Here is a 23,394-nt window from a genome sequence, read left to right on the forward strand (position 1 = left end):
GGGAGGCAACTGCGTTACAAGATCATCAAGGTCTTCCTGGGAGATGTCAGTCCCAGGTGGAAAATAAATAGAGCAGACCATTAATAAAAATCCCACTGTAAGGCAAATTGCAACAGCTTCTATGCTAGTTGTAATTAGCAAGGGCTGAACTGGGGTCTGGTTTCCCACAAGGATAGCCACTTCTCCACGAGCAGGACCATCCGCAATTCTATTCTTACAAAAAATTGTGATGTTATGCATTGTGGGATCCATGCAGCAGTTTATCGGTGCGAGCTCAGTTTATTTTTGAGGTTATCATGTCAAACTTGTGCTGAAAAGTGAATAAAATATCTTCACGCAAATGTTTGAACAATCCGAACTTATTTTGTTTTGTCTGTGGAAGTTATGTAGTCTTCAAGCAAAGACAAAATATATAAAAAATGTGTACTGTGCTTATTTTGGAGTGAAACTCAATGACCAAGATAAACAATTGCTTCACATAAAATTTTCTGACCTGTGTTGAAGCACTTAGATTGTGGAAAAATGGTAAGATGGCTATGCAATTTGCAATTCCCATGATTTAGCAGGAGCCTACAAATCACTGTGATGACTGTTACTTTTACTTAGTTAATGTAGAGAGAGACAATGCAAAGAGTAAGAAGGGCATTGTGTATCCTAATATTCCATCTGCTATTAGACGAGTCCCACATGGAGATAATCTGCCAATTCCATACCTTTCACTTATATTGGAGAATGTAGAACTAGAGAGTGCTGAAAGAGAAGCTGCTGAAGGTGAAACTGAAGTCTACATGCCTGGAGACATTGAATCAAGACCTCAACTGTTTTCACAGCATTAACTCAATGATATGGTAAGATATTTAAATTTACCAAAGGAATCTGCAGAACTCCTTGGTACTAGAATTGAGTCAGAAAATATTCTAGCATATGGAATGATTTTCTCATGGTACAGACACAGAGAATGAGAACTAGTTCCCTACTTTTCTGAAGACGATTCTATGGTTTAAATGTAATATGCAATCCTACGTAGCGGGGAATTTTTGACTCGTCAAAGAGGAGTTGCAAAGGTGTGTTGCTCCACAATGGAAATAAATATGGGTCAAATCCAGTGGCTCAGTGTATTAGCATTAGCATTAGTAGAGGCATTTGATGCAAGAAAGCAAGCTTATGCAGCATCAGCCAAAAAAAAAGAAAAAAAAAAAAAAACCCACTTCCACTTTACCTCTCTGTTTGTTCAAAATACCTGTCCAGCTGAGCCTTAAACTTATTTAGGCTATCAACCTCCACTACCAGGGATGGAAGTCTGTTCCGCCAACCAACCACCCGCTGGCTAAAGGCAAATTTCCGCACGTCTATCCTACATCTGTCTTTCCTCAATTTGAATTTATGCCCTCTCAGGTGATTTTTCTGAGCTAGAGGAAGAATCCCACCAGCATTGAGCATGCTCAAACCATTCAAGGCTTTATACACCTCTATCAGATCACCTCGCTGGTTCCTAGTCTCCAGACACTGTAATTTGCAAAACTTAAGCCTTTGTTCGTAAGAGCACCCCTTTGTTCCATTCACTAATCTTGTTGCCCTTCTCTGTACTCGTTCCAGCAGCTCTACATCCTTCTTGAAATGAGCCTCCAGACCTGTATACAGTACTCTAGGTGTGGCCTGACCATTGCCTTATACAAGGGAATAATCACTTCCTTATCCCTGCTGGAAAAATTCCTGTATATCATTGACAATACTCCATGAGCTACTCTTGCAGCCCGTCTGCACTGCTCAGAGAACTTCATATCTGCCTGCACAACCACCCCCCAAGTCCCTTTCATTCTCTACCACTGTCAGTGTAGTACCACAGAGTTGATACGTTGCTCTGGGGTTGCTGTTTCCCATGTGTAGCACTTTACAATAAAAATGTCAATGTTAAACTTCATTTGCCACCTCTCAGCCCATCTGCTCAACCTTTCCAGATCCTGTTGCAGTAGCATAGTGTCAGTAGTGTCCATGACAACCTTTGTATCGTCTGCAAACTTGGACATTAAGCTTGATATACCATCATCAATATCATTTATAAATACAGAAAACAATAATGGACCCAACACTGAGCCCTGAGGGACTCCACTAATAACATTAGTCCACGATGAGCAGTGTCCATTGATTACCACTCTCTGTCTTCTCCCCCTCAACCACCCCTTTATCCATAGCAGCAATTTGCCTCCAATGTCACACTGCTCCAATTTGTGTAGCAGTCTTCCATGTGCAACAGTATCAAAAGCCTTTCTAAGATCCAAGTATATAATATCAAAGCTATTTCCTGCATCCAGTTCTTTTGTGACTGCATCATAGTATCCAATCAAATTGGTCAGGCAAGACTTCCCCTTAACAAAACCATGCTGTGTCCGAGCTATAACTGAAGTCTTGTCTAAATGATCCTGCAGTGCTTCTTTAACTAGTGCCTCCATTAATTTTCCTGGAACAGAAGTTAAGCTCACAGGTTTATAATTACTTGTGTCAGCCTTTGATCCTCCTTTGTGAATTGGGGTCACATTTGCACATTTCCAGTCTATGGGTACCTCCCCTGAGTCCAAGGAAGCTCTCATAATTATGGCTAAGGGTTTGCTTACTTCCTTTGAAAGATTTGAAATTATGAGCCATAATTATGAGAGCTTCCAAGGAAGCTCTCATAATTATGGCTAAGGGTTTGCTTACTTCCTTTGAAAGATTTGAAAGTATTTGAAAGAAACATATGAGAACTTGAAATTGTTGACAAATATTAAATATGAAGAACACAGTTGGCTGGTCTCTACTGACTTTAAAACGATAGGCATATTACTTGGACAGCAATCTGGCTATACAAGGAGCAAGCACTGGGATGTCAAGGTCTGGACAAAGAGGGGGAATTTGCTGCCTGGATCAAAGAACATAGTTCAAACACCACAAAAACCACTCCAAACTGTCCTCTTTCCACCCTTGCACACCAAACTGGGTTTGATGAAACAGTTTGTGAAAGCTTTGCCTCAAGAAGGTCCCTGCTTCAACTACTTTTGTACTAAATTCCCGTTGATCATCCAAAGGAAGCTAAAACAGGGTATTTTTGTCAGACCTTAAATTCACAAACTGATGAGGGACAACCAAGATTCTGAGGGAACTATGAATAAAACAGAAAAACAAGTATGGATTAGCTACAGGTATGTTGCTGAAAACCTCTTAGGGAACAACAAGGATCTGAACTACAAGAATATAATTGAAAATATGTTGACAAACTTCTTGAAGTTTGTCAACATATTTTCTATTGCAACATGAGTGTCAAGGTACATTTTTTACATTCCCACATCGACTACTTCCCAGAAAATCTTGGAAGTGTTAGTTAAGAACAAGCTGAGATATTTCACCAGAATATTGAAGACATGGAGATGAGGTACCAGAAGAAGTGGAATGTCAGTATGTTGGGTGATTACTGCTGAATGCTGAAGCAGGCTGTAAAGTAGAAGGTTTGGCAAGAAAATAAAAGAAACAAAAATTTGACACATTGCAGATCAGTTTTTAAAATGTGGGGCAAACATTTAGTGGACTTTTACTACACTTTTCATCACTGCTCTTTATAATATTGTTTTCAACATGTATTTAAATATAAAAGTTGCATTTAAAATAATTTCAGAGCATAAATTCTGCCAAAATTAATAAAAATTTGTTAAAAATCAAATTTTCTTCCATTATTTTTGAAGAAACCTGAGATGATGAAAACAAACAGAAGTCAATTTAGAAAATGATTCAGAAACACCCTTTTCTGAAAAAACATCAGCAATTTTTTTTCAAACTGCAGAGTAGTGTTACTATTATTCTTTAACTTAAGAGTAGAATCACTTATGAATTGTTATGCTCTTCAGAATTGTAACAATTGATAACTTCTTTTTTCATATTGGTTCTTACATAGAATACATCAATATTAAATTTTTAAAAATTGAATGTTCTATTGAAAAAGTCAAATTTTAAACACTTAGTTCTGAATTTATGAAGAAAATTTTTTTATTATTTCTTAGTGGTCTAGACGGACACCTTGAACTGTTACCCGAACCATAGCGCAAGGAAGCCTAAGGCTTATGCTGCACCAGCCAAAAAAAAAAAATAATTAATTTACCCTGAGAGAGCGAGAGAGAGAGAGAGGGGAATCACCATGAAAAAGAAGAATGGTGATATCCAGCTTAGGACCTTTGGTGTGTCAAGCCCATACTCACCAGATGTGAATCCCTGGGATTAATAAACACAGAAACTTACAAACTGCAACAGTTCTTCTTTGATATAGAGGAGATAAGCTGAAAAATTTATATCACTCATCATAGCATTTCATATCAAATTTAACTTTAGATTTAAATACAAAAAACCAGACCATGGACCTCTGAAAGTGCTCCAGTTAATTAATTAAAAATTTTAGTACTTTGTATTTAATTTCGGTTGGAACAAGTCTTAGGACGAAATTATGTAGGTCCTTGAGAATACCACACCTCCAAGTAGTGTCAAAGGGTTTTTCAATATCCAGTGATATCATTACCAAATATTGTCCCTTCACAAATACACTATGGATGTTAGCTTCAGCTTTGATATGCACATTTAAGGTGTATTGTTGTTGTAATTGAGGATTTTTGGCACAAGGGCCTCCTTGGGCCATATTGTGCCTGTTCATGAATTTCTTATGACCGAAAATTGTATATTATGTCTCTCAGAGATTGTTATATAACTTTATGCATTTCAAGTATTGAAATAGTTCTTCAAAATTTGCATTTTTGCCAAGTATGTGTAATACTTGTGTAAAGTTAGAGGTTCCTGCAAATTAGATAAGGAATATAAACTGGATTTTCGGATGGTTGCGTACTGAGGGCATTCCTATTAGAATATGTTTAATTGTTAGCTGGGTCTGACAGATGAGACATTGAGGAGGATTCTATTCCATAAGCAAAAACAGGTGCATTGTATAAGAATGACCAATTCGAAGTCTTGCCAAAATGGTTTCTTCTCGCCTACTTCTCCTGAAACTAGAAGTCCATAGCTGAGGTTCTTTTTTTTTTCCTCGAATAGAATAGTTTATTATTGACTTGTATTTGCCACAGTTCTGACCATTGAGTCCCACATGCTGTTTTGATAGTGGATTTATAATCAGTGTATGGGACTTTCAAATGGTAGAATGATGTACTGTCAGGATGTTTAGCAGCATGATCCGCATGTTCATTACCTGGGATCCAGCAGAAGGTGACCATCTGATGTTTCATACTGATATAATCTGTTTCAGAATGGTGGGAAGAAGTAGCAGACTGAATGGCAGTGACTGCACTTAAGGAGACTGTATATCAATGCTTGCTTGAAATGCTGCTTACTTATATTATCTAGGGCCAGTTTTATTGCATATGATTCTGCGGTATAGATACTGCATTTGGTAGGAAGAGATACAGATATAGAGAAGGTAGAAGAAATTGCTGCAGCACCCTACGGCTTCATCTGTTTTGAAGCCACCAGTGTAAATAACTAGTTTTTCTGAGTTTTCTAAGGTGTGCTTCATGTAACTGCTGTAGATTGTTGTTTTGCAGGTAGCATTTTCCCCATCTCAGAAAGAAAGTATCACAACAAGGTGAAAATTGAATCCAGGAAAGTTCAAGAGAAGCATAGTCATCAAGAAAGTTAATGTTCCAATTGCTCATGGTCATTATAATCGAAGACCAGCAGGGCGGTTTTCATTAGGTTTATAATGGTATAATATTACATTTTGTGGATCAAACAGGTATTCCTAGCTGGGGTGAGATGGAATACTTTTAATTTCTGCAGCATAATTACAAAGTAAGATTTTTCACCTGAGGTGTAATGGGGGTTCATTTGCCTCAATATATAGGCTGTGTACTGGAGATGTTCTGAAGGCTCCCATGGCTATTCTTAGGGCACTATGCTGAATTGTATTTAGCCGCAACAAGGAACTGTTCCTTGCAGAGTCATACACAGGTGATCCATAATCTAGGCGGGACCGAATTAAAGTTCTATAGAGATGTGATAGTGAGTATCCATCAACACCCCAGGAGTTAGAGGAGACAGCTCTTAAGATGTTCAATTTCTTTAGACAGGCCGTTCTAAGGTAGGGTATATGATTGGAAAAATGAAGTTTATTGTCTAGATACAAACCCAATAAATTAAAGAGAGAGAGAGAGAGAGAGAGATAATCTTTATTGCCCTTTACGGCCAAAAAGCCAGGGGTTTACAGCCTCCCGAAACTTCCGGGAAAACGAGAGTTAAGTCTGATTGAGCTGGCTTAACATCGAGATAAGAGCACCAGCTCAATCAGACGGGAACAGATGCAAGATACACATCAGTCATTACTGATTAATCCTACTAGCCATAATTTTTTTCCAGTAAGTCTGGTCAACAGCAAATTTGTTCAGGTCGACGACAAATGCCTGGGTTTGCTTGAGCATCTGCTGAGGGAGGAACCTGTCTGAGAGATGGAGTCGTGCTGAATGCAAGTAGAGCTCGGGATTGGCCCTAAGGGCAGCAGGGGGAATCCTCCAGCCACAGGTATCCCAGAATGAAGGTGTTGCAATTATGCCTGTTATCATCTTGACTGTTGCTAGAAGGCATTGGTCGTCGACTAAGGTGGGAAGGCGTGGAATCCCGAGAGAGTCGGCAAGCTGCGTGGTGCGAATCAGAGCTGGAAGGTTGTGCTTCCTGTTGGCCCACTTTAGGAGCCAGAATTCTGAGGCAAAGAGTGGTTTCTTTAGTAGTAGTGGCATGTGATGCAAGAAAGCAAGTGTATGAGCTTATGCAGCATCAGCCAAAAAAAACCACACCATTCCCTCCAAATGCCTGTCCAGTTCCTCCTTTAAATTTATTTAACCTATCAACTTCCACAACGACAGATGGAAGTTTGTTCCAGCAATTAACCAACTGCTGGCTAAAGGCAAATTTCCGAACATCTATTCTACATCTGTCTTTTCTTAATTTGAATTTATGTCCCCTTAGGTTCGTAATCTGAACAAGTGGAAGGATACCATCAGAATTCAGCATGCTCAACCCATTCAAGACCTTATACACCTCAATCAGATCACTGCGCAGGTGCCTAGTCTCCAGCCACTGCAATTTGCAGAACTTAAGCCTCTCTTGGTAAGAGGATCCCTTCATTCCCCTCACCAATCTTGTTGCCCTACTCTGTACACGCTCAAGCAAATCGACATCCTTCCTAAAATGAGGCCTCCAGACCTGTACGCAGTACTCAAGGTGCGGCCTGACCATTGCCTTATACAGAGGGACAATCACCTCCTTCTCCCTGCTAGCAAAATTCCTATATATCCTTGACAAAACCCCATGACCTGCCCTAGCAGGCTGTCTGCATTTTTCAGAAAACTTCATATCTGACTGCACAATTACTCCCAGGTCTTTTTCATTTTCTACCACCTTAAGTGTAGTACCACACAGTTGGTAAGTTTCTACTTCTACCCATATGCAGTACTTTGCATTTGTCAAGGTTAAACTTCAGTTGTCACTTCTTAGCCCATCTGCCCAAATTATCTAGATCCTGTTGCAGTAGCACAGGATGTAGTTTGCATATTTTGCAGAAATGCATTGCTGTTGATTTATTTTCTGCTAGGGAATAGGCATTCCGTTGCACCCACGATTCTATTCTGGTTATGGATATTTGAAGTTGCCTTTCAATGGCATTCACAGTTAGTGACTGACAAGAAATAATCAGGTCATCGGCAAACATGTATGATTCAACTGTTTTTGGTATGTTTCGTGTCATATTAGTAATTCTTATTGTGAATAATGTTGCACTTAGAATGGAACCTTGTGGTACACCTTCTTCTTGTTCAAATGGTTTGGATAAACTGTTCAAATATCTGACCTGAAATGTTCTGTGGTGTAGAAAGTTCTGTATAAATTGGGATAACTGTCCCTTCAATCCAAAAGAATGAAGGTCCTGAAGGACACCATATCACCACATGGTGTCAAAAGCTTTCTCAATATCTACATTAACCATGACCAGATGCTGTCCCCTTACGAAAGCATTGCGGATGTTTGCTTCTGCTTTGATCATCACATCTAAAGTTGAGCAATTCTTCCGAAACCCGTACTGATTTCTGTTTAGCAGATTGTTGGTTTCCAGAAACCACATTAGCCACTTGTGTACCATTTTTTCTAAGACTTTTCCTAAACAGCTAGTCAGTGAAATCAGCCTATAATTATATGGGATGGTATGATCCTTCCCTGGTTTCGGAAAACCAAGAATGATTGAGTGACACCAGAATTGCGGGTAACTATTTTCTAAAAATATTCTATTGTAGAATTTCAACAGGGAGTTTAGTGCATTGTTATTTAGTTTTTTTAACATTGTATAGCAGACTCCATCCGGACCAGCAGCAGTACTGGATGTTTTATTCAGAGACTCCAAAAGTTCCTTTAGAGTGAATGGCTGATTATACAGATGTGATACCTTAGTAGAGAAATTTATTTTTTGTTTTTCTGCAGATGCCTTAATTTTTTGAAAGGTTTGGTTGTATGTGGACACTGTTGATATACTGGCAAATGATTCGCCTAATGCATTAGCTATTTCTGATGGTGTAGACAACTCCTGTCCTTACCAGTTTAGGACTGAGGATGGGTACTGCATGTATTTACCGTTAAGTGCTTGGATTTTCTTCCAGATGAGTCTGTTGTCCATGTCCTTTTTAATGGTGGAAGTAAAACTTATCCAGGCATCTTTCTTGGCTTTTCTTCTTATTTGGCGGAACTTTGCTTTGAGTCTTTTAAAGTTAATAAGATTACCGGATGTAGGAAATTTTCGAAACAAATTCCAAGCTCTATTTTTTTCTTGTTTCGCATATGTGCATTCCTGATTCCACCAATAACTGCTGTGTTAAGTTTCCCAGGTTGAGATTTAGGTATTGAAGAAGTGGCAGCATGTAATATCCGGTTGGTTATATGATCGGTGATGTTATCTATAGGCTGGGACTGGACTATATCATCATCAAACTGAGTTAGACAGGAGTATTCATGCCAACATGCCCTATGGAATTTCCAGTTGGAGCACTGCGATGGGGACAAGTTTACTCGTATTTGTATCTTCAAAGGATTGGTAGATGATCACTGTTTAGTGAGTTATCTAGAACTGACCACTCTGTATTGGCATATATAGATGGAGAGCAGATTGTAAGGTCTATTGCAGTCATGGATCCCGTAGAAAAATGGATATATGTGGGCTTGCCAGTGTTTAATAGGGTAAGATTATGACTATCCAGCAGGGCTTCTATTAGTTTGCCCCTTTTGTCAACTTTTGGAGATGCCTCATGGCGGATGATGAGCATTGAAGTCTCCGAATAAGCAGAAAGAAGATGGCAGCTGATCTATTAAGTTTTCTAAGTCATCCAAGGAGAAAGAGAAATTAGGAAGGAGATATATAGAAGCTATTGTGAGAGTAATACCAATTACAATGCTCACCACAACTACCTCAAAAGGAGTCTGAAGAGAAACATGTTTGGATGGAATGTTGTTTCTGACAATAATCGCCATTCCTCCATGAGGTGGTGTGTCTATGCTCCTATCGCGTCTAAAGATAGCATAGTTCTTAACGGTAGGACACACTCGAGAATTTAAGAGAGTTTCCTGTAAAGCTATGGCAGCTGACTTGTACTGATTGATAAGATCTTGCAAATCATCTTTTGTATTCCGAAAGCCTCTACAATTACATTGAAGGATTCTTTCCATTATGTGGTTTTATGGCATGTTTTTGGTTCTGACTGCTTTTTAGTTGTAGTTTGCTTGTATCTATCTATTTTTGTTTTGTCTTTCTTAGAAAAGAAAGGTTTGCTTGTATCTATCTATTTTTGTTTTGTCTTTCTTAGAAAAGAAAGGGCGGGTTACATCTATCTCATCGGCTGCATGTAATTCTAGGACTCCATCATCTGAGTCATGGCGTTCATCAATGTCCATTCTGGTGGAGAGTGATGATTGCGATTTCATGGTTTCTGACACTTTTGCTTTTGTTGAGGGAACATCGGTTGGTATGGTAATTGGGGTGTTACTGGCTTGTTCGGTTGTTTGTTGAGAAGGAGACTGTTTTGAGGTAGTGAGTAAAGAACGTGCCCAATTAGCAATGGATATATTCGGAGGAACTGATACATCAGTTTGAATCCCCACTGATTGGAAATGTTGAGTGACTGTGGCATTGTTTCTGTAAGCTTTGTTTCTGTTTTCATTATTTCTCTTCTTGCTTCTGAGTATGTCACTTTGTTTTCTACTTTATATTTTTGAATTTTTTCCCCTTGCTTCCATAGTTCACATGTTTTTGAGAAAGCCAGATGGTTCCCCTTACAATTTGGGCATTGTGGAGTGGTGCAATCTGATTGCACCATAATCTAATGGTGCAATCAGATTGATTATGCTCTTTTGATCCACAATTTGGACATATTGCCACACCTCGACATGCAGTCTGGGAGTGATCATATTTTTGGCATTTGTAGCACCTTATGAGATTTGGGATGTACGGTTGGACACGGCAATGCAGATAACCTGCTTTCACAGATGACAGTAAGCTCCTTGTTGGAACAAGAATACCATCTTTTCAAGTCAATTCTCCTTGCTTGGATGACTTTTCGTTCGTGTAGCTCTTTGACAATTTCCTCCTCTGTTACTGTTAATAAATCCCATTCTGTTATTACTCCCTTAGAGGAGTTTAGTGTGGCACAGAGAGTGACTTTTATTGAGTATCCTCCAAAAGTTGTGAGCTTTAATAGCTTTGTAGAATGTTGAGGTTGTGTAGTCTCAACCAGAAGATCACCGGATTGGGGTCGCCTTACCTTACTGATTTAGGTGAGCCTGCAGCAGTCTCAATGCATTTCTGCACAAGCAAAGGTGATAATTTGCTCAGAGGCTGTTCAGAGAGTGAATGTAAGATGAGGAAAGCTGGTATCTCCTCTTGAGGGGTTGTTTTCAACCTCTTAGGTTGAGAAAAATCATTTTTATTGTCGTTTGTCATTGTTGTTGAGCTCAATGGCTCTAAATGTGGAAATGAACTGTTTTCCATCTTTGCTCCTTTCAGCCCCGGGAGAGTGGATTTCTTCTCCCAGGTTACCGCCCCTGCCATGGGGAGGCACGAGCAGTGCCGCTAGAGTGACCAAGCAGTATAAGGGTTAATATGTTAGTTTAAAGAAAAAAAAAAGAAAGATGGATTTCCTTTCTTAAAACTTGCTTACAATTCGTAAGACTTAAGTTATTGATTAAAGAGAATGTAAAAAACTTTTTAAACTAAAGAACTGTGGCTCTGAGTAAACATTCTATGAATCACTTGGAAAATCATTTGATCACTATAATGCTTGGCACCCAGGGCCTTAAGGTGTATTGATCCTTTTGAAAGCCATACTGATAATCAAGATGTTCTGTGTTTCTAAGGTCCACATAAGTCTATGATAACAGAATAGTATTCACCATATAGTGCAAGTAAGCCATGGGCTTTTTCTGCACTGACAACACACACACTATATAAGAAAATACAAATTACAAGCTTCCTTCCCCATAACAGGTAATCAACCAGCTGACCTTTGAATTTATTCACACTGTACTAGACTACCACAGTATTCCAGCATCAACTACCTGAGAGAGCAAATTGTACCACAATCAACAATTCAATGGCTAAAGAAAATTTGCTGCAATCTAAGGTAAACCTCAACTGCTGTAATTTGAATTTATGTCCCTTAGTTCTAGAATTCTTTATAACAGTGGAAATTCTGCTTTCATTCATTTCACTAATCAGTCACCTCTGAGATGCCTGGTTGCCAAGATCTTGGCAACCAGGTTGTCAAGGCCTTGTTGTCCACATAATTGGAGTCTTTCCTCATATGGTTGTCCTTTTGCTGATCTCACTATTCAATTTGGACCCTTTCAAGAAGCTCAATGTCTTTTTTCAGATGAGGTCTCCATACATTATTCCAAATGTGGTCTTGCAATTCCTTATACAGTGGGAATATGACCTCCTTATCTCTACAGAATAACATATCATCAATAGGACACCATGAGCTTTCCTGGCAGTCTGTGTTAAAAATCACACAGACTTTTGACTATGATTTCAGAGAACACCCTATATATCAAAGAACTAAGAGACATAGAGAATTCCTCTAAAGTTAACATATACAGTAATTTCACACTAACATTTAATTTCATAAAATATTAAATTATAAAAACAACATGAGAACAATCTATCTGGCTCACCATCAACAACAGGAACAATATCTATCCGTTCTCCAACATCAACAACAATTCCTGTTAAAGTATTATATGCATATAATGTCAGTATTGCTTGATGAGTGAAGTTGACTGCTTTAACTCCAAAGTCTTCAAATAGGATGTTTAATAACGAAACTTGAGTCTGAATGCTAAGATTTCTTGGAAGACATATCTGAATCTTAAATAAAGGAGATAAAAAAAAAGAAAGGAAAAAAAAAAAAAAAAAAAAGGCTGATGAATTTATATTTTGATCTAAATTGTGCTTTAAATTTAACATTTATAAATACACTGCAATTAAAAATATAATCTTACTGTGTAGTTCTTTTGGTCCAGTTTTAGCTCTTCAAAAATTTTCTTAAATAAATCAGGTATTGCTTCTATATGTATAGTGTGCTAATGAAAAGAAAAATCATTATGTGAGTAGTTTTGGTTCAAACTACAAAATATAAAGTGACTGAAAATACTGATCAAGTTCTGTTTTAAACCAGAAAAAATTTCTACAGAAACAAACAGTTTTAAAACTTAACTTAAACATTAACGTTTCATCTTTGAGCTTCTTCAAAGCTCAAAGATGAAACGGCTTCTGCTGACAATGTTGAATATTCAGGACTTTGAACCTCAAGCAAAACAGATGGAAATGTGATATAAATGAAAGAACTTATTTGTGTAAAAGGCAAAATAGTTCATAAGTTTCATAAACAGGAAAATTTTAGATATTGTTTACTTCAAAGCTTTTTTATAGGACTTAACTGTTCATATTATTATTAGGAGATATTGTTGAAGATAAACACAAGAAAGGCACCTTGGGTGGATGGGATCTATCCAGTTATATTAAAGGAGGCAGCAAAGGAAGTAAGCAAACCCTTAGCCATAATTATGAGGAGCTTCCTTGGACTCAGGGGATCTACCCACAGACTGGAGATGTGCAAATGTGACCCCAATTCACAAAGGAGGATCAAAGGCTGACACAAGTAATTATAGACCTGTGAGTTTAACTTCTGTTCCAGGAAAATTAATGGAGGCACTGGTTAAAGAAGCACTGCAGGATCATCTAGAAAAGACTTTGGTTATAGCTCGGACACAGCATGGTTTTGTTAAGGGGAAGTCTTGCCTGACCAATTTTATTAGATACTATGATGCAGTCACAAAAGAACTGGATGCAGGGAATAACTTTGATATTATATACTTTGATCTTAAAAAGGCTTTTGATACTGTTGCACATGGAAGACTGCTGCACAAATTGGAGCAGGGTGACATTGGAGACAAATTGCTGCTATGGATAAAGGGGTGGTTGAGGGGGAACAGACAGAGAGTGGTAATCAATGGACACTGCTGAACGTGGACTAAAGTTATTAGTGGAGCCCCTCAGGGTTCAGTGTTGGGTCTATTATTGTTTTATGTATTTATAAATGATATTGATGATGGTATATCAAGCTTAATGTCCAAGTTTGCAGATGATACAAAGGTTGGCAGGGTTGTCAGGACACTACTGACACTATACTGCTGCAACAGGATCTGGAAAAGTTGAGCAGATGGGCAGGTGGCAAATGAAGTTTAACATTGACAAATGTAAAATACTACATATGGGAAACAGCAACCACAGAGCAATGTATCAACTCTGTGGTACTACACTGACAGTGGTAGAGAATGAAAAGGACCTGGGGGTTATTGTGCAGGCAGATATGAAGTTCTCTGAGCAGTGCAGACAGGCTGCAAGAGTGTCTGGAGACTAGGTCATGGTGTCTTGTCAATTATATACAGGAATTTTTCTAGCAGGGATAAGGAGGTGATTATTCTCTTGTATAAGGCAATGGTCAGGCCACACCTTGAGTACTGTATACAAGTCTGGAGGCCTCATTTCAAGAAGGATGTAGAGCTGGTGGAACGAGTACAGAGAAGGGCAACAAGATTAGTGAATGGAACAAAGGGGTGCTCTTACGAAGAAAGGCTTACGTTTTGCAAATTACAGTGTCTGGAGACTAGGCACCAGCGAGGTGATCTGATAGAGGTGTATAAAGCCTTGAGTGGTTTGAGCATGCTTAATGCTGATGGGATTCTTCCTCTTGCTCAGAATAATCACCTGAGAGGGCATAAATTCAAATTGAGGAAAGACAGATGTAGGATAGATGTGCGGAAATTTGCCTTTAGCCAGCAGATAGTTGGTTGGTGGGACAAACTTCCATTCCTTGTTGTGGAAGTTGGTAGCCTAAATAAATTTAAGGCTCAGCTGGACAGGTATTTTGAACGAATAGAGGGGTGAAGTGGAAGTGGTTTTTTTTTTTTTTTTTTTTTGGGCTGATGCTGCATAAGCTTTCTTTCTTGCATCATATGCCTCTACTAATGCTATTCATATTAAAGTTTCTTAGTCATGAGTTGTACTATATAGCTGATGTGTCCTACTAGTTACAAAAAAGAAAAGAAATCATCAACGTTAGAGTTTTCGTCTAAAATTTGCAATACCATCAGAGAGTCAGTATATGAAAAGCTGTTTGTCAAGCCAGCTGTTTGATGAAATTTAAAGCAAATGTTTTATAGTAAGGTGACAGCAGCAGTGGCAACATTCCAGAAGATCATCTTTAGTGGGTAAGTAATGTGACAGGGGTATCCAATCCCAATTCATGCTAAAATTACCTCATGTTGAGTCACATGAATCAACATGAGGCCACTTCCTAAAATTCTATTTTATTGGAGTAATTTGCATGACCAGTCAGATTCTTTTTAATATTTTTAATTGCGTTAAATTGATTTTCAATTGATTTAATTGTGTTTAATTGATTTTAATTGTGTTAAATTGATTTTTAATTATTTGTTACTTAATGTGAGTTTTTCAATTTTTTGTTTTAATTTCTGGAGGGTATCATACGGAAGTGTTCTATATATTATATTGAGGTAAACTCCTCTTATTATTTTACAAATATTAATATCAACATAGGATGTATTGAGCACTACAGTTCTGATTCATACTATCTAATATGTATATTATATATAAACATTTATTATTTATGCACTGTATTAGTCATACAAAATTATTCACATGTTAAGAGGCAGGAACAGAAGTCTGGAAAGAATTTTGCTTTTCTCTTGATTTAGTTTAATTACAGCAGTGCAAAATATCACTCAATTCTCAAAAGAACTTGCCATTCTGTTTCAGATTTTGGTAATCTTCAATACAAATGGCCATCCCATTTCAGAACAAACTGAAAGCTCTAGTTTTTTTTTTTTTTTTTTGTTGTGACTTTAGTGGTGCTGGATGCATTTTCTCTTCCTCCTGCATGCTTACCCAATCTTGCTTCAACTCAATCACATCCTCGGTTAGCTCAGCATCGTATGATTACGGCATCTTCAATATTTTTAATTTTGTCCATTACATTGAGATAATTTCACAATAAATTGAGAGGCATTGGTAAGGTCATAGACAATATGAACACTCCAGTCATATACCTCTAAAAAAAATATCCCAACATGTCAGGTTCAACAGTGGCTGTTGTTGTTGTTATTGTTATTTTTGGCGCAAGGGCTGCTCAGGCCATATTGCGCCTCAACAGTGGCAGCACCAATTGTCATTTCAATGGCTGAAAGGGACTGATTGAGCTACCAATTAACTCATTGAGCTGCCAATGTGTCATGTTTTAGCCTGACCCTCACCCAATGCTCCAGTTCATCCCAAAGGAATTTCATACAGTTCACATCAGCACTTTGTGCCGACCATTCCAAATTCTGTATACATTTTCTTCCATGAATATATTCTTCAACAGCACCAACAATAATGCACCTGCAAATTATGCATTTATTCTTAGGTACAGACACAAAAATGTGTCTTTACCTAAGAGTTACTGCATTATAGGGAGACTGAATTATCCGAATGTTCAGATAGGCATCTGCTTTCATGGTTCCACACGTAACCAACAAAAGACCTGTGGGAAACCGCCACATCATAAGCTCACCTTCTCCAAACTTCAATGTTTAGAATGATGCCTTCTAGCAGTACACATGGCCTCTCAAGCATTGTTCACATGAACACCTGATAATAATAGAGTGGGATATTAATCACTGCACAGAACTGATTTCTATTACTCCAATTACAGCATTCATTGCTGTATACAAGGCAAGACTGCTGAATAAAATTGGTGAGATTTGGCTTAGGCACACATGAAACCAGAGGCTAAGGAGATCTGTACAAAGTATATTTGTATAAGCCTCAGTCCCTATCAAACCCCCAGGGGCTCACATCTGGTGAGTATGGGCTTGGCACACCCAGGGTTCTGAGCTGGATATCATCATTCTTCTCTTTTCTCTTTCTTAAATTTTTTTTGGCTGGTGCAGCATAAGCCCCAGGCTTCCGTGCACTATGTGGCTAGTAATAATAATAATGTCTTAAATTAATGTCCTAGGTTAATGTTCTACAGAGATGTGTGATGAAATCATTGTACTATCCTTTAGAGTAGTACAACAATTACTAACCTTACTTACTAACATGGTGGTACTGTCTCACTTCAGAATAAACATCAGAGAGTGTATGCTGTCAGCAATTGCATAAATCAACAAGTCACCTATGTAACATTCTCAGAATCAGCCAGATTGGCTCTACATGCCACGACAAGAACAACTTTCCTATTTTGGCGCACATGCTCTCCTTGTATAATGGTCTGAGTAAATTGTTTATCTGGGAACGTTCAGTATACTAAGAAAACATGGATGTTCAAATACTTTTAATACTGCCAATGAAGAGTGCATTCCACCATACACTATCCATCACATTCCTCAATGTTTGTCTATAAACTTCTTAACATTGGAAAACCCCATCACAGCTCTGGTGGTTGAGCCTTGGTTGAACTGATGGTTGAGCCTTGCGTTTATCTCAGTGATCAGCTGTAGCATGGTCCACCAGGAATAATAGACTTTCAATGTTTCTATCAACCTCAGGTCCATTGGTTGACCTGAGGTTGATAGAAACCTCAGGTCAACCAAAAAATACAAAGAAGTTGTATTTTTTGGTGTGAAAACAACTTGTATGGTCTCATCCAAGTCTTCGATGTTAACATTAGCATTAGCAGAGACATATGTGGCAAGAAAGAAAACTTATATAGCACCATAAAAAAAAAAAAACCCTTCCCATTTCCTTCAATCCATTCACTCCAAATGCTTGTCTAGTTCTGCCTTGAACTTATTTAAGTTTTTGACCTCCACTACGACAGATGGAAGTCTGTTCCAGGAGGACCAGACACTGTCAAGAAAAGCCCTAAAGCTATTTTGATTAGTGATATTTTGTTCATTACAAAATTTCTTGACAATGGTAAGACAAAACAAAAGTTTTAAATTCAGTGAACAGTGCATTTTAATTTGGAATTTAAAAATTTTAAATTAAAATCTACATTACATTGAAACAATATAATTTGGATTGATGTAAATTGAAAACTGCCTATATATGGAATGTAAGAGGGCAGGAGTTAACTCTTTTTTTCCTGCCAAAATGGATGTAATTTATGCATCCATCTTCACACTTTTCAACAGGCTTATTAATTGTACCTCATATATATAAACTTTTGTATCCTTTGCTGCTGTTTTGTGCACTTAGGTGCAAATGTCATATTTTTATATCTTCATTACCATTATTAACTTTTCACCCCATTTTTATATTTATTACATAATATAAATACAAATATAATATTTAAATATAATATAATATTAATATTATACATTAATTAATTAATGTATAATATTAATATAATATTATATATTAATTAATAATATATAATTAGATACATATTAAATATAATATAATATAACATTTGATTATAATATATTATATAATTAATAATAGGCTGTAGTGATAAAATGGAATGCCTACAAAAAGAACGAAAAATAATAATCATATATAATAATGGATTATGGATCTGAAACACTACTAGTAATAGCAGAAATGCCTAGCAACCATAATGAAATATAAGCAAATAGATTAGATAAGTGTATGAGTAGGAGTGCTGACCTGACAGTTGTAGCTACAATTGAAAAAATTAAAAGAGCTTGAAAAATAAAAGCAGATTACCTAAAAATTACATCAATAAAATTAAATTAAAATATATAAATGATACTTAATGCTGTAGATCCTAAGATTTTAACCACATCATCAAGGGCTGGAAGAAAAAACCAAAGGAAACACAGCAATAAGCAAGGCTTCTGTCTCTGTTATGATGACAGGCAGAAAAAGGGAACATACGCATACATCATAGCTGACCCGACAGAGACCAAAAAAGAAAAAGAAATAAAAAACAAAACCATAACAAAAAAATACTAAAATAAATAATCTTGTAATAACTGAGAGTAAAGTGGAGGAGAAGTTGTTGAAGATAAACACAAGAAAGGCACCTGACAGCTCGGACACGGCATGGTTTTGTTAAGGGAAAGTCTTGCCTGACCAATTGGATCTTAGAAAGGCTTTTGATACTGTTGCACATGGAAAACTGCTGCACAAATTGGAGCAGTGTGGCATTGGAGGCAAATTGCTGCTATGGATAAAAGGTTGGTTGAGGGGGAGAAGACAGAGTGGTAATCAATGGACTATGCTCATTGTGGACTAATAGTAGTAGTAGTAGTGGCATGTGATGCAAGAAAGCAAATGTATGAGCTTATGCAGCATCAGCCAAAAAAAAAAAAAAAAAAATCACACCATTCCCTCCAAATGCCTGTCCAGTTCCTCCTTAAATTAATTCAACCTATCAACTTCCACAACGACAGATGGAAGTTTGTTCCAGCAATTAACCACCCGCTGGCTAAAGGCAAATTTCCGCACATCTATTCTACATCTGTCTTTTCTTAATTTGAATTTATGCCCCCTTAGGTTCGTAATCTGAACAATTGGAAGGATCCCATCAGAATTCAGCGTGCTCAACCCATTTAAGGCCTTATAAACCTCAATCAGATCACCGCGCAGGTGCCTAGTCTCCAGCCACTGCAATTTGCAGAACTTAAGCCTCTCTTGGTAAGAGGATCCCTTCATTCCCCTCACCAATCTTGTTGCCCTTCTCTGTACACGCTCAAGTAAATCTACATCCTTCCTAAAATGAGGCCTCCAGACCTGTACGCAGTACTCAAGGCGTGGCCTGACCATTGCCTTATACAGAGGGATAATCACCTCCTTTTCCCTGCTAGCAAAATTCCTATATATCATTGACAAAACCCCATGACCTGCCCTGGCAGCCTATCTACATTGCTCAGAGAACTTCATATCTGACTGCACAATTACTCCCAGGTCTTTTTCATTTTCTACCAACTTAAGTGTAGTACCACACAGTTGGTACGTTTCTCTGGGGTTACTTCTACCCATATGCAGTACTTTGCATTTGTCAAGGTTAAACTTCAGTTGCCACTTCTTAGCCCATCTGCCCAAATTATCTAGATACTGTTGCAGTAGCACACTGCCATTACCGTCATTAACAACCCTGCCAACCTTTGTATCATCTGCAAACTTCGACATTAAGCCTGATATACCTTCATCAATATCATTGATAAATATACAAAACAACAGTGGACCTAACACCGAACCCTGTGGGACTCCACTAATAACATTAGTCCAAGAAGAGCAGCACCCATTGATTACCACCCTCTGTCTTCTCCCACTTAACCATCCTTTTATCCATTGTAGCAACTTACCCTTAATACCATTCTGCTCCAATTTGTACAATAGTCTTCCATGCGCAACAGTGTCAAAAGCTTTCCTGAAATCCAAATATATGATATCAAAATTATTTTTTGCATCCAGTTCCTTTGTAACCACATCATAATATCCTATCAAATTTGTCAGACAAGACTTTCCCTTAATAAACCCATGCTGTGTCTGAGTTATTGCTGCAGTCTTGTCTAGATGATCCTGCAATGCATCTTTAACCAACGACTCCATTATTTTACCCGGAACAGAAGTTAAACTAACTGGTCTGTAATTACTCGTGTCACCCTTCGATCCCCCTTTGTGAATTGGGGATACATTTGCACATCTCCAGTCCGTGGGAACCTCCCCTGAGTCCAAGGATGCTCTCATAATAATGTTATTAGTGGAGTCCCTCAGGGTTCCATGTTGGGTCCATTATTGTTTTCTGTATTTATAAATGATACTGATGATGGTATATCAAGCTTAATGTCCAAGTTTGCAGATGATACAAAGGTTGGCAGGGTTGTTTAGGACACTACTGATGCTATGCTGCTGCAACAGGATCTGGAAAGGTTGAGCAGATGGGCTGAGAGGTGGCAAATTAAGTTTAGCATTGACAAATGTAAAGTACTACATATGGGAAACAGCAATCCCAGAGCAACGTATCAACTCTGTGGTACTACACTGACAGTGGTAGAGAATGAAAAGGATCTGGGGGTAAGTGTGCAGGTAGATATGAAGTTCTCTGAGCAGTGCAGATGGGCTGCAAGAGTAGCTCATGGTGTCTTGTCAATGATATACAGGAATTTTTCTAGCAGGGATAAGGAGGTGATTATTCCCTTGTATAAGGCAATGGTCAGGCCACACCTTGAGTACTATATACAGGTCTGGAGGCCTCATTTCAAGAAGGATGTAGAGCTGGTGGAACAAGTACAGAGAAGGGCAACAAGATTAGTGAATGGAACAAAGGGTTGCTCTTACAAAGAAAGGCTTAAGTTTTGCAAAATACAGTGTCTGGAGATTAGGCACCAACGACATGATCTGATAGAGGTGTATAAAGCCTTGAATGGTTTGAGCATGCTCAATGCCAATGGGATTCTTCCTCTTGCTCAGAATAATCACCTGAGAGGGCATAAATTCAGATAGATGTGCGGAAATTTGCCTTTAGCTAGCAGGTAGTTGGTTGGTGGAACAGATTTCCATCCCTTGTTGTGGAAGTTGATAGCCTAAATAAATTTAAGGTTCAGCTGGACAGGTATTTCGAACGAACAGAGAGGTGAAATGGAAGTGGGGTTTTTTTGGCTAATGCTGCATAATCTTGCTTTCTTGCATCATATGCCTCTACTAATGCTTATGCTAAATAAGTAAAATGCAAAATTAAGTTAAAATTTAAAAGCAATTGATTCTAGTTAAAGAAAAAATTAATAAATAGCAATCAGCCTAACTGAATTTTAACAAAGAAAGTGAAATATCAGGATGAAAGAAAATGGTCAGGATATGACAACTTACTGAAGAGCCGAGTGAAGCAAACACAACAGGGCTGTAATGGAGACCAAAAAAGTAAGCTGATAGTTCCCGGTGAAATTCTTCAGCTTACTTCTTTGGTCTCCTTCACTTCTCTCGGTTTGACAGTAAGTTGTCATATTAGTGTTAGCATTAGTTGAGGCACATAATGCAACAAATGAAGCTTATATAGCATCAGTCAAAAAAAAAAAAAAAAAAAAACCTTTCCATTTCACCTATCCAGTCTCTCCAAATGTTTATCTAGTTCAGCCTTAAATTTATTTAAGCTATCCACTTCCACAACAACAGATGGAAATCTGTTCCAACAATCAACGACCACTGGCTAAAGGCAGACTTTTGTACATCTATTCTACAATTGACTTTCCTCAATTTGAATCTATGACCCTCAGGTTCTTAACCTGAGCAAGTGGAAGTATCCCATCAGCATTGAGCCTGCTCTTGCCATTCAAGGCTTTATACACCTTCATCATATCACCTCACAGGTGCTTAGTCTCCAGATGCTGCAACTTGCAGAACTTAAACCTTTCCTCGTAAGTGCACCCCTTTGTTCCTCTCACCAATCTCGCTGCCCTTCTTTGTACAATAGTGAAATTATAGTAATCTTATAATTTTAAGCATTTGCTATTCATTTTTTAGTCCTTCTTTGTACTTATTATTATTATTATTATTATTAATACCCATTAGCATTAGCATTAGCATTAGCAGAGGCATATGATGCAAGAAAGCAAGCTTATTCAGCATCAGCCAAAAAAAAAAAAAAAAAAAAAAAAAACACACCACTCCCATTTCACCCCTCCGTTCGTTCGAAATACCTGTCCAGTTGAGCTTTAAATTTGTTTAGGCTATCAACTTCAACAACAAGTGATGGAAGTCGGTTCCACCAACCAACCACCCGCTGGCCAAAGGCAAATTTCCGCACATCTATCCGACATCCGTCCTTCCTCAATTTGAATTTATGCCCTCTGAGGTGATTATTCTGAGAAAGATGAAGAATCCCATTGGCATTGAGCATGCTCAAACCATTCAAAGCCTTATACACCTCTATCAGATCACCTCGCCGGTGCCTAGTCTCCAGACTCTGTAATTTGCAAAGCTTAAGCCTTTCTTCGTAAGAGCAACCCTTTGTTCCATTTACTAATCTTGTTGCCCTTCTCTGTACCCGTTCCAGCAGCTCTACATCCTTCTTGAAATGAGGCCTCCAGACCTGTATACAGTACTCAAGATGTGGCCTTACCATTGCCTTATACAAGGGAATAATCACCTCCTTATCCCTGCTAGAAAAATTCCTGTATATCATTGACAAGACACCATGCGCTACTCTTGCAGCTCGTCTGCACTGCTCAGAGAACTTCATATCTGCCTGCACAATTACCCCCAGGTCCTTTTCATTCTCCACCACTGTCAGTGTAGTACCGCAGAGTTGATACGTTGCTCTGGGGTTACTGTTTCCCATATGCAGCACTTTACATTTGTCGATGTTAAACCTCATTTGCCACCTCTCAGCCCATCTGTTCAACCTTTCCAGATCCTGTTGCAGCAGCATAGCGTCAGTATTGTCCTTAACGACCCTGCCAACCTTTGTATCATCTGCAAACTTGGACATTAAACTTGATATCCCATCATCAATATCATTCATAAACACCGAAAACAACAACGGACCCAACACTGAACCTTGAGGAACTCCACTAATAACATTAGTCCACGTTGAGCAGTGTCCATTGATTACCACTCTCTGTCTTCTGCCACTCAACCATCCCCTTATCCATAGCAGCAATTTGCCTCCAATGCCACACTGCTCCAATTTGTGCAGCAGTCTTCCATGTGCAACAGTATCAAAAGCCTTTCTAAGATCCAAATATATAATATCAAAGTTATTCCCTGCATCCAGTTCTTTTGTGACTACATCATAGTATCCAATCAAATTGGTCAGGCAAGACCTGCCCTTAACAAAACCATGCTGCGTCTGAGCTATAACTGAATTCTTGTCT

The 23,394-nt window shown here is 38.2% G+C and overlaps 1 protein-coding gene across 1 annotated transcript in view; it reads right to left on the reverse strand.

The window, feature by feature from the left end:
* Window positions 1-23,394, reverse strand: part of LOC150076598 (uncharacterized) — a 461,481-nt gene that overhangs the window by 128,287 nt on the left and 309,800 nt on the right. The window contains exons 9-10 of the mRNA XM_090387387.1: window positions 12,550-12,630; window positions 12,223-12,415 (exon numbers count right to left, since the gene is read on the reverse strand). Of these exons, the coding sequence (XP_090243513.1) occupies window positions 12,223-12,415; window positions 12,550-12,630 (274 nt within the window). The remainder of the gene's footprint in view (window positions 1-12,222; window positions 12,416-12,549; window positions 12,631-23,394) is intronic.

The sequence above is a fragment of the Mastigoproctus giganteus genome, chromosome 13 (assembly GCF_048544385.1).
Source record: "Mastigoproctus giganteus isolate SK-2022 chromosome 13, ASM4854438v1, whole genome shotgun sequence".
Classification (NCBI taxonomy): domain Eukaryota; kingdom Metazoa; phylum Arthropoda; class Arachnida; order Uropygi; family Thelyphonidae; genus Mastigoproctus; species Mastigoproctus giganteus.